This window comes from Oncorhynchus kisutch, linkage group LG21 (genome assembly GCF_002021735.2).
Source record: "Oncorhynchus kisutch isolate 150728-3 linkage group LG21, Okis_V2, whole genome shotgun sequence".
Lineage (NCBI taxonomy): Eukaryota > Metazoa > Chordata > Actinopteri > Salmoniformes > Salmonidae > Oncorhynchus > Oncorhynchus kisutch.
In genome coordinates this window covers 40,122,636-40,135,032 of record NC_034194.2, presented here as the reverse complement: position 1 = coordinate 40,135,032, position 12,397 = coordinate 40,122,636, and the positions used below count along the sequence as shown (strand labels likewise).

The following is a 12,397-nucleotide window of genomic DNA, read 5'->3' as shown; positions in this document are numbered from 1 at the left end:
GCCATAACACATATGTTTTAGCAGGGGGTGTAAAGCCATAACAACATGTGTTTTTCCAGTAGCAGACTATGGTCGATAATGTCAAAAACTGCACTGAAGTCTAACAAGACAGCCCCCACAATCATTTTATCATCAATTTCTCTCAGCCAATCATCAGTCATTTGTGTAAGTGCTGTGCTTGTTGAGTGTCCTTCTCTATGCGTGCTGAAAGTCTGTTGTCAATTTGTTTACTGTGAAATAGCATTGTATCTGGTTTACTAAGGGTTGGTAACAGGCTGATTGGTCGGCTATTTGAGCCAGAAAAGGGGTCTTTACTATTCTTGGGTAGGAGAATTACTTTAGCCTCCCTCCAGGCCTGAGGACACACGCTCTCTAGTAGGCTTAAATGGCAGATGTGGCAAATAGGTGTGGCAATGTCGTCCACTATTATCCTCAGTAATTTTCCATCCAAATTGTCAGACCCAGGTGGCTTGTCATTGTTGATAGACAGCAATCATTTTTTCACTTCTTCCACACTGACTTTACAGAATTCAAAATTACAATTCTTGTCTTTCATAATTTGGTCCGATATACTTGGTTGTGTAGTGTCAGTGTATGTTGCTGGCATGGCATCCCTAAGTTTGCTTATCTTGCCAATTAAAAAGTAATTAAAGTAGTTGGCAATGTCAGTGAGTTGAGGCCATCTGGATCCTATGCCACTTGGTGCTGTCCTTCTAACCCAAGACCGTGAAGCAGCAAGGAATGTTTTGGTCAGACCAGACCCCTAAACGAGACAGCAACTGTTGTCTTTTTAAAAAATACTATGGAGAAATATCATACTGTTCAGCGATATGCATGTGAGGTAGGGTCCACCTGGATTCGTGCCCACTTTTGGTCCTGTACCACCTACATTGCTCTGCTCTGTCCCACTGACCCCTGACCTTGACCCAGGACAGATCCTAAAGGAGACAGCAATCGTAGCCTTTCCTGGTTTAGAGTGGTCAAGTGTTGCTTGACTTTGCTCTTAAAGTGGGCCAGCAGTAGGGAATGCTTTGTGTGCATATGTCAGCATTGCAGATTACAATATGTTAATTATCTCCAATGACTGATAAACATGGAAATAGGCCAACCAATGGGAATTGTTCTAACCAGGGCTTGATGAGCTCAAGGTACCTTGTGTTGCTTTGGTTAACTTCTCCAAGTCATGAGTAACAGTGTATTCTACTGACAAGAAAAACTCTCTCTCTGTCATTTTTCCCCTCTTCATTCTACACACAATACCCCATAATGACAAAATAAAAACAGGTTTTTAGACATTTTTGCTATTTTATATATTTTTTAAACAGAAATACCTAATTTGCATAAGTTTTCAGATCCTTTGCTATGAGCTCAGGTACATCCTGTTTCCATTGATCATCCTTCAGATGTTTCTTCAACTTGATTGGAGCCCACCTGTGGTAAATTCAATTGATTGGACAACATTTGGAAAGGTACACACCTGTCTATATAAGGTCCCACAGTTGACAGTCAGAGCAAAAAAAAAGCCATGAGTTCGAAGGAATTGTCCATAGAGCTCCCAAACAGGATTGTATCGAGGCACCAGTCTGGAGAAGGGCACCAAAAAATGTCTGCAGCAGGGAAGGTCCCCAAGAACACAGTGGCCTCCATCATTCTTAAATGGAAGAAGTTTGGAACCATCAAGCCTCTTCCTACTGAGCAATCAGGGGAGAAGGGCCTTGGTCAGGGAGGTGAACAAGAACCCGATGGTCACGCTGACAGAGCTCTAGAGTTCCTCTCTGGACATGGGAGAACCTTCCAGAAGGACAACCATCTCTGCAGCACTCCACCAGGCCTTTATGGTAGAGTGGCCAGACAGAAGCCACTCCTCATTAAAAGGCACACGATTGGAGATTACCAAAGGGCACCTAAAGACGCTCAGAAGATGAGAAACAAAATTCTCTGGTCGGCTGAAACCAAGATTGCAATCTTTGGCCTGAATGCCAATTGTCACGACTGGAGGAAACCTGGCCTCATCCCTACGGCGAAGCATGGTGGTGGCGGCATCATGCTGTGGGGATGTTTTTCAGCGGCAGGGACTGGGAGACTAGTCAGGATCGAGGGAAAGATGAACGGAACAAAGTACAGAGATCCTTGATGAAAACCTGTTACAGCTGGCTCAGGAACTCAGATTGGGGGGTGAAGGTTCACCTTCCAACAGGACAACAACCCTAAGCACACAGCCAAGACAACGCAGGAGTGGCTTCGAGATAAGTCTCTGAATGTCCTTGAGTGGCCCAGCCAGAGCCCGGACTTTAACCTGATTGAACATCTCCTCATCCAAACTGACAGAGCTTGAGAGGATCTGCAGAGAAGAATGGGAGAAAAAAGACTCACGGCTGTATTTTCTGCCAAAGGTGCTTCAACAAAGTACTGAATAAAGGGTCCAAATAATTATGTAAATGTGATAGTTCAGTTGTTTATTTTTTATACATTTGCAAACATTTCTAAAAACCATTTTTTGCTTATGGGGAATTGTGTGTAGATTGATAAGGGGGGAAACTATTTAATTATTTTTAGAATAAGGCTGTAACGTAACAAAATGTGGAAAAAGTCAAGGGGTCTGAATACTTTCCAAATGCAGTGTATGTATCGGAAACACTAAGAAAACAATTGAATCAATAAATATTCAAGGAATATTCCTTGATTTAATATTCCTTCATTAGGTAGGCATTACTATGTGAACATAATGGGGGGGGGGGGGGGACAAAAAATAATTGGGTGGGAACAATCTCAATTTGACATTAAAACCCAATCAAAATTGAGTAGAAATTACAATGAACCTACATTTACAGTCTCTTTCCTCTGTCCAGCTTGATGACGGTCAACGAAAGCTAGATTATTTATTACCTGTTTCCTCTGTCCAGCTTGATGACGGTCAACGAAAGCTAGATTATTTATTACCTGTTTCCTCTGTCCAGCTTGATGACGGTCAACGAAAGCTAGATTATTTATTACCTGTTTCCTCTGTCCAGCTTGATGACGGTCAACGAAAGCTAGATTATTTATTACCTGTTTCCTCTGTCCAGCTTGATGACGGTCAACGAAAGCTAGATTATTTATTACCTGTTTCCTCTGTCCAGCTTGATGACGGTCAACGAAAGCTAGATTATTTATTACCTGTTTCCTCTGTCCAGCTTGATGACGGTCAACGAAAGCTAGATTATTTATTACCTGTTTCCTCTGTCCAGCTTGATGACGGTCAACGAAAGCTAGATTATTTATTACCTGTTTCCTCTGTCCAGCTTGATGACGGTCAACGAAAGCTAGATTATTTATTACCTGTTTCCTCTGTCCAGCTTGATGACGGTCAACGAAAGCTAGATTATTTATTACCTGTTTCCTCTGTCCAGCTTGATGACGGTCAACGAAAGCTAGATTATTTATTACCTGTTTCCTCTGTCCAGCTTGATGACGGTCAACGAAAGCTAGATTATTTATTACCTGTTTCCTCTGTCCAGCTTGATGACGGTCAACGAAAGCTAGATTATTTATTACCTGTTTCCTCTGTCCAGCTTGATGACGGTCAACGAAAGCTAGATTATTTATTACCTGTTTCCTCTGTCCAGCTTGATGACGGTCAACGAAAGCTAGATTATTTATTACCTGTTTCCTCTGTCCAGCTTGATGACGGTCAACGAAAGCTAGATTATTTATTACCTGTTTCCTCTGTCCAGCTTGATGACGGTCAACGAAAGCTAGATTATTTATTACCTGTTTCCTCTGTCCAGCTTGATGACGGTCAACGAAAGCTAGATTATTTATTACCTGTTTCCTCTGTCCAGCTTGATGACGGTCAACGAAAGCTAGATTATTTATTACCTGTTTCCTCTGTCCAGCTTGATGACGGTCAACGAAAGCTAGATTATTTATTACCTGTTTCCTCTGTCCAGCTTGATGACGGTCAACGAAAGCTAGATTATTTATTACCTGTTTCCTCTGTCCAGCTTGATGACGGTCAACGAAAGCTAGATTATTTATTACCTGTTTCCTCTGTCCAGCTTGATGACGGTCAACGAAAGCTAGATTATTTATTACCTGTTTCCTCTGTCCAGCTTGATGACGGTCAACGAAAGCTAGATTATTTATTACCTGTTTCCTCTGTCCAGCTTGATGACGGTCAACGAAAGCTAGATTATTTATTACCTGTTTCCTCTGTCCAGCTTGATGACGGTCAACGAAAGCTAGATTATTTATTACCTGTTTCCTCTGTCCAGCTTGATGACGGTCAACGAAAGCTAGATTATTTATTACCTGTTTCCTCTGTCCAGCTTGATGACGGTCAACGAAAGCTAGATTATTTATTACCTGTTTCCTCTGTCCAGCTTGATGACGGTCAACGAAAGCTAGATTATTTATTACCTGTTTCCTCTGTCCAGCTTGATGACGGTCAACGAAAGCTAGATTATTTATTACCTGTTTCCTCTGTCCAGCTTGATGACGGTCAACGAAAGCTAGATTATTTATTACCTGTTTCCTCTGTCCAGCTTGATGACGGTCAACGAAAGCTAGATTATTTATTACCTGTTTCCTCTGTCCAGCTTGATGACGGTCAACGAAAGCTAGATTATTTATTACCTGTTTCCTCTGTCCAGCTTGATGACGGTCAACGAAAGCTAGATTATTTATTACCTGTTTCCTCTGTCCAGCTTGATGACGGTCAACGAAAGCTAGATTATTTATTACCTGTTTCCTCTGTCCAGCTTGATGACGGTCAACGAAAGCTAGATTATTTATTACCTGTTTCCTCTGTCCAGCTTGATGACGGTCAACGAAAGCTAGATTATTTATTACCTGTTTCCTCTGTCCAGCTTGATGACGGTCAACGAAAGCTAGATTATTTATTACCTGTTTCCTCTGTCCAGCTTGATGACGGTCAACGAAAGCTAGATTATTTATTACCTGTTTCCTCTGTCCAGCTTGATGACGGTCAACGAAAGCTAGATTATTTATTACCTGTTTCCTCTGTCCAGCTTGATGACGGTCAATGAAAGCTAGATTATTTATTACCTGTTTCCTCTGTCCAGCTTGATGACGGTCAACGAAAGCTAGATTATTTATTACCTGTTTCCTCTGTCCAGCTTGATGACGGTCAACGAAAGCTAGATTATTTATTACCTGTTTCCTCTGTCCAGCTTGATGACGGTCAACGAAAGCTAGATTATTTATTACCTGTTTCCTCTGTCCAGCTTGATGACGGTCAACGAAAGCTAGATTATTTATTACCTGTTTCCTCTGTCCAGCTTGATGACGGTCAACGAAAGCTAGATTATTTATTACCTGTTTCCTCTGTCCAGCTTGATGACGGTCAACGAAAGCTAGATTATTTATTACCTGTTTCCTCTGTCCAGCTTGATGACGGTCAACGAAAGCTAGATTATTTATTACCTGTTTCCTCTGTCCAGCTTGATGACGGTCAACGAAAGCTAGATTATTTATTACCTGTTTCCTCTGTCCAGCTTGATGACGGTCAACGAAAGCTAGATTATTTATTACCTGTTTCCTCTGTCCAGCTTGATGACGGTCAACGAAAGCTAGATTATTTATTACCTGTTTCCTCTGTCCAGCTTGATGACGGTCAACGAAAGCTAGATTATTTATTACCTGTTTCCTCTGTCCAGCTTGATGACGGTCAACGAAAGCTAGATTATTTATTACCTGTTTCCTCTGTCCAGCTTGATGACGGTCAACGAAAGCTAGATTATTTATTACCTGTTTCCTCTGTCCAGCTTGATGACGGTCAACGAAAGCTAGATTATTTATTACCTGTTTCCTCTGTCCAGCTTGATGACGGTCAACGAAAGCTAGATTATTTATTACCTGTTTCCTCTGTCCAGCTTGATGACGGTCAACGAAAGCTAGATTATTTATTATTTATTTTATCTATTTTATCTTTATTTATATATTTTATTTATTTATTTTATTTTATTTTATTATCTATTTTGTTGGCGTGAAAATATAATACATTTAAAGTGCGGACCTTTGTGAAGAGCGAATACGGCAAACCAACCCTGAACTAGGCTTATACAGGACATTGAGAGGAAGTGGATGGATCTGACTCAATTCCTTGATATTAGGTATTTTACATTATATAATAATATATAATATTTTACATTTTATATTAGTATTTTACTTGCTATATTGTATTTACTTTGCCACCATGGCCTTTTTTTGCCTTTACCTCCCTTCTCACCTCATTTGCTCACATTGTATATATACTTGTTTATACTGCATTATTGACTGTATGTTTGTTTTTACTCCATGTGTAACTCTGTGTCGTTTTATCTGTCGAACTGCTTTGCTTTATCTTGGCCAGGTCGCAATTGTAAATGAGAACTTGTTCTCAACTTGCCTACCTGGTTAAATAAAGGTAAAATAAAAATAAATAAATAAATAAAAACCAACCCTGAACTAGGCTTATACAGGACATTGAGAGGAAGTGGATGGATCTGACTCAATTCCTTGAAAGGCATGACTGGTGTGATAGGAGATTTACATTGAGTGTACAAAACGAGGTGTGGAAAGCGTTCCACAGGGATGCTGGTCCGTGTTGACTCCAAAGCTTCCCACAGTTGTGTCAAGTTGGCTTGAATGTCCTTTGGGTGGTGGACCATTCTTGATACACACAGAAAACTATTGAGCATGAAAAACCTAGCAGTGTTGCAGTTCTTGACACAAACCGATGCGCTAAGGGATCATAGCTTTGACCTGGATTCACCTGGTCAGTCTATGGCACGGAAAGAGCAGGTGTCCTTAATGATTTGTCCACTCGGTGTAAATCTCTGACACTGTACACAGTAGACTTATAATAAACAGCTTACACAGAGGTCTGAATCGTATCACACCAGCTAATGCCAAGCTATTTATATATAATCTAGTATTAAGATTCTCCTGCTTGATACAACTCATGGATCGACTATAGTAACTAACATGGCTTTTGTTTTCATTTAAGCTAGTCTTGACCTAGTCTTGACCTAGTCTTGACCTAGTCCAGACCTAGTCTTGACCTAGTCCAGACCTAGTATTGACAGTTATTCTCATCAGTTTCATGGTGCTTGCAGCAATGAAGTACAGTACAGTGTGAAGAAAGGCACATGCTATACATTAGAGTAGACCGATAGGCTACTTGTGTAGGCAGGTTTGAACAATGTCTAGCCCACAGCCTAGAGTGAACCATAGACTTATATAATTGGAGTGCAACATGGCTTTTACACCTGGCTGAGTGAAACAGGAAAGAGGGAAAGAGGATAGAAGTACATGGTGTTGGCCTTGGTTCGTGCCATTGGATATTTGAGCTGAGTATACATTAGGCTAGGTTACAGTACTGCCCCGTGGTCCTGGTGTAAAACCAATATGCATGACGCAGAGGAAGCACACTCTGATGTCACAGGCACATTAATAAGCCCCCATGTATAGGCTACCATACACACGATCCAAACAAGTCCCTCAAGAACACTCTGATTTGGCTCATTCCTTATATTCTAGAGATAGGCCTCCAATCATTCAAAATGTAATTTAGGTTTAAACCTTCCTCTATTTGTCCACTTGAATTTATTTGTATATTTTCCATGTTAAAAGATAAGATATTCAACTCCCCCAATTTTGAGAGGCTTGGTATCTACTACGAATCTGATGCAATGTCTCGGGCTATTGACTGGCCTGAAATGCTGAAGTAAATTGCATCAGCCAGTCATGGATAATGAGATGCGTAGTTGTCTGGCGTGACAGTATAAAAGTACCCAATCAGAGGCTTTTCTGTTATGATTGATGCTTTTACAAGCTAATCGCTGCAAGGCATGGGCGTGTTTTAGTTTTAGCCTCAACGCCAATAGAATTTTAATCATACGTATTTGGGACACACATCTCTGATTCGCTACCACCCCATGAAGATCAGCCTCTCTGAGATATAATTGGTTGAAAACAAAGCCATAGTGTCAACCCATTTTGACTCTTGGCTATAAATGTACCATGAGAAAACGCCATTTGTTATCAAGAGAACGAATACATGACTGAGAGTTAAAGCTTTCTCCGAAGAAACATCAAGCTCAGCGGTTTTATAAATAATTTCTGTATTCGTCGTAAACTACCGACTGGCTTGGATAGCTAGCCAAACGGGGGGGTTGTTTTTGTTGTTGCCTGTTTTTATTTAGATACGAAAAGCTAGCCAAGCGGCTACTATGGATTTTTAAGTCAGTATGCGGCGAAACTAATGCATCGGCATGCATCGTGCAAAGCAAAACGGACTCCGATACTCCATCTTCACAACTGCCAAGCAGTTGGGCTCAAATTCCGTCCGCGGTATCACTGTGAGCCAACCTATACCGCTCCTCCTTGATCGAAGGAAGCTAACATTACCTAGTTAGCTAATAAATTGAATCATCAACCCAATTTTATTCTTATTATAGAATTTAATTTTTTACCATCGCTTCATTTGAAAATCAAAACTAGTTACCGACCATAATGAAGCCTAAAGATATCATCGCCGGTAAGACCAGCCTGACTAGTCTGTGGATCTTCGGATACGGATCTCTGGTGTGGAAGCCGGACTTCAAATACAAGAGTAGCCAGGTCGGATACATCCACGGCTACAAGAGACGCTTCTGGCACGGAGACAACTTCCATCGTGGAAATGATGACCTTGTAAGATGAATATCAATTTTTAAAAAATACTATCACTATAATGTATTGTTTGTTGCATGTATAATTTGATACCACGCCCTGATGTGGCCGCTGTACAACTTGGCTACATAGATAACTATTGCTTTCGTCTTGTTGTTGCTGACCTATTTTTCTTTCCTACGCAGCCCGGAAGAGTGGTGACGCTGATTGAGGATGATGACGTAAGTGGGACTTCTTCCTAAATTATGCCTTTTTTGGGGGGGTTTAGTTATGTACTTTCCACACAACAGAACTCAAACCTTATCACTAATTTCCATATTTATTAATGCCACATATCCACTTGTTCGTCTTTGAACGAGCTGTCTAACACATCTCTAGCTGTTCCTCTTGACAAAATGTCATCTTGCTTCCTATAGGCAACTACCTGGGGCGTGGCCTTCGAGGTGACCGGTTCCCAGGTGGAGGAGTCCCTTAAGTATTTGAATGTGCGCGAGGCTGTGTGCGGCGGTTACATCACCAAGCTCGTAGACTTCATCCCCGAGGATGACCAATCCAACCAGACCCAACAGGCTCTCCTCTACATTGCTACCCCAGACAACCCACTCTTCCTGGGGCCCGCCAGCCCTGAGGTGATAGGGCACCAGATCGCCACCAGGCAGGGCAAGACGGGTCACAACCTGGAGTATCTTCTCCGCCTGGCTGAGTTCATGAGGAGGAGCTGCCCTCACGTGGACGACCCACACCTGTTCTCCATCGAGGCTGCTGCTCTGGCCCTAGTGCCATACCTGCTAGGGGCCCAGTAGCCCATACATACCCTTCCATCTATACTACGATTAGGGGCTCTCCTATTGGTACCCTAGTACATATGAAGTAGTGTCTGATGTAGGGAACAGGGTGCCATTTGAGATACAAGCCTTAGTGTAAACGTGTTATCTGTAACAGAGGCTAGCCCAGTCAGTCTCTAAATTCATTAAAACAGATGTGTTCCAGTCCTTTGTGTATTTGTAAAACCTGTAATTGTGTAGCTTGTCTTATCCCATCCACTGTTAACCTGATGCCATAAGAAGAGGTATAAAAGGAAGCATGCACTTTTGAGTTGAGGAGTGCCTGCCGTATCATTTTTTTTTACCCAAGCACGAATATTTAGTTGGTGTGAAGTTACTTTGTCAAGCCAGACAGGGGACTCTATACTAGATGTCACTGTTGAACAAATGACTATCTATCCAGTTCTGTTTTTACTGTGTTTCAGGTTTAAATAGGGCTTTAACGGTTCAGTTTCATGTCCATGAATGAAATACTGATGTAGCTACTACCTGGTGTCTATTTTTATTTCAACTGTCACTCATTTGCCAACTAAACTGGCTGCTGTTACATACACCTTTGTTGTAAAAGGTTGGTTTTATAGCAAAGTTAAATCCAGTTGCTTAGCAGATCCCACCAATTAAATGGTCCAAACATCGTTTGTGTTGCTGTTTTCATTCCTAATCATGGTCCCTAGCTGTGAGTAGGCAGTGTTCCGATCTCCCACCATCCATATTGTAGCGTCAACGTTGTGAGGCCGATACCAGCACTCCTATACAACCACTGCAGTAGACTGTGAAATAGGACAAGTTCAGGTGAGGAACCCATTGGCGCCTATGTTTGGATAAACAAACTACCCTATGCTGCTGCTGAATGCCAGCTGAGGGAACATGCAGTACTCATTACGTGGCGTCGACCAAATGCATATTTACACAGCACTCCCAAACATCTCGCCAGAACACACAAAGGTGTCAACCGAGTATACCACACAGTGCTCTCCTTGGCTGCTGAACACAAACACACAGTGCTCTCTAACATTGGCTGGCACACGGTGTCCTTTTGACTGTGACTCAAATCAGACTAGGTCCAGTCTTAGGTAACCTGTTACAGGGGGTGACAGTGGATCCCTGGAAGTCCTGTGGTTAGAATCTGCAGCTCTCTGATAGGTTAAAGCATCAGGAAGGAAATGGAGACTCATCAACAGCACCTGAGGCCAATACTCTAGTAGAACAGAGGGAACCTCATACTGGTTCTAGAACACTTTAGATGGGAAATTCTCTCTTCAGAAGAATTGCCATTCTGAGTTACAACGGAAGGAGGCAGGAACTGAACTGTCTCAGGGTAACAACAGGTACACGTGTAAACATTGAGGAAATCCTCTTAACTTGACCATTACAAGAATGCCCGTAGCTTACAAAGGATTTTGGAATTGACCAATCTTGGGGGTTTCATAACATTCCAGTTTAGATAACTGGTATCCTCGAGATCAAAAATTGCAATCGTGTTTGAATATGACACAGTGGACAAACTCTTCCACTCCTCTGAAAGGTTGGAGTTCAATAACATTACCAAGAGAAAAGCTCCTGGACATTAACACCCAAAAGGTCAGACGACTGCATTACATAATATGTCCAGTACAATCTGCTCTGGCTTCACATCCGACCAGGGCTTTTAGGGATCTGGTTCAAAGTAGTGCACTATATTCAGAATATTGTGTCATTTTGGACTCTCAGCTTAGCTAGACCGTAGGACCACAGTGCTGCACTAGCTGACTTTACAAAAACCTGCTACCAAAGATGACAGCCAACACTCCCACGGGGACAGACTGTACGACTAAAAACAAAACCTCTGCAGGGCTATATGAGACACATAGCAGTAGATGGGTTGTGTAATATGTGAAAGTCAAGAGCAGCTGAAAGAGCACGGTGATCCGAGGTATTCATTCAAACTCTCTTTGGTTGAAGTGCGTCTAAGCTTGCATCTGTAGTAAACTGTTTGAATATTTCTGACCTTTCTGACCTAAGAAATGTTGGTTTTACAGTAGGCCTACTGTACATATCCAGTGCATCTATGCCGTTAAACGCATCATCACAACACAAGTTGATTAATCAATCTTTTATTTTGAATTGGCTTCTCTGGTTAGTAAAATGACAGCTTTGTATTCATATTTACACATGACCTATAAAAATAGACAGGCAAACTGGGGGAAGAACCAACCAGGGGTCAACACATGTCGCCCTCAATTTTTTATTTACATGTTATAGGAGAAGAGATTTCATCATCACACTATAGTATCCAACACAGAACAAACGTTCAAAACTAGACATAGTGCTTGGTTCCACATAGGGTTGCACAATTACGCTAACTTTTCCCAAAATTCCCCGTTTTTTTCTAGAAATCCTTACGAGGGAATGACAAAGCAGAAATTCAGAGAACCCTCCAACCGGTACTTCTGGGGGAAAAAATAAATTAAAAAAAATAAAAATAAAAAATAAAACATCGGGGAAATGTGGAAAAGTTACCAGGATTTGGCAACCCTAGTTTTAACAACTTTGAATTAACATGAGTCAACATACCCCAAAACATCACTGAATGACATCACAAAGACAAAAGACTCTGATCAGAAGTATAACTTTTTTTTTTCTCTTTCTGTTTTTAAAATAAAAATGGCATCAATACATTTTTTTTTTTTTTACAATGTTGACATGAATTCTGATAAATTATTACCAACTTTTAAATTAACTTCAGTTCTATGGTTCATATTACAATCCATGTTAAGTTTTAAAGGACACCCATATTAGGTTGCAACTGAAATGGCATCCTATTCCTGAAATAGTGTCCTACTTTTGGCCAGAGTTGAATCAAGAAGTAGGGTACGGTAGTGAACAGGGTGTCATTTCAGAAGCACACGAGAGTTGTACACAAACAGATCAGCAACAGA

The 12,397-nt window shown here is 41.3% G+C and overlaps 2 protein-coding genes across 2 annotated transcripts in view; one reads left to right on the top strand and one right to left on the bottom strand.

Annotated features, from left to right (window-relative positions):
* The first annotated feature begins 7,796 nt into the window (after window positions 1–7,796).
* On the top strand, window positions 7,797–10,114 carry chac1 (ChaC, cation transport regulator homolog 1 (E. coli)). The gene is made up of 3 exons (XM_020474688.2): window positions 7,797–8,676; window positions 8,841–8,876; window positions 9,072–10,114. The coding sequence occupies exons 1-3, from the start codon at window positions 8,497–8,499 to the stop codon at window positions 9,456–9,458; spliced, it is 603 nt and encodes a 200-aa protein (XP_020330277.1). The 5' UTR covers window positions 7,797–8,496; the 3' UTR covers window positions 9,459–10,114.
* A 1,442-nt stretch (window positions 10,115–11,556) lies between these two features.
* ino80 (INO80 complex ATPase subunit) overlaps window positions 11,557–12,397 on the bottom strand; it is a 94,504-nt gene continuing 93,663 nt past the window's right edge. The window contains 1 exon segment of the mRNA XM_031800952.1: window positions 11,557–12,397. This exon segment is cut by the window's right edge and continues 1,827 nt beyond it. The gene's annotated coding sequence lies outside the window, so the exon portion shown is untranslated.

Excerpts from the sequence above, each read along its gene's own strand:
- chac1 (XM_020474688.2), top strand. The coding sequence starts at position 8,497 with ATGAAGCCTAAAGATATCATCGCCGGTAAGACCAGCCTGACTAGTCTG. Across the intron at positions 8,677-8,840 it reads ATCGTGGAAATGATGACCTT|CCCGGAAGAGTGGTGACGCT; the intron begins GTAAGATGAATA and ends TTTCCTACGCAG. Across the intron at positions 8,877-9,071 it reads CGCTGATTGAGGATGATGAC|GCAACTACCTGGGGCGTGGC; the intron begins GTAAGTGGGACT and ends TGCTTCCTATAG.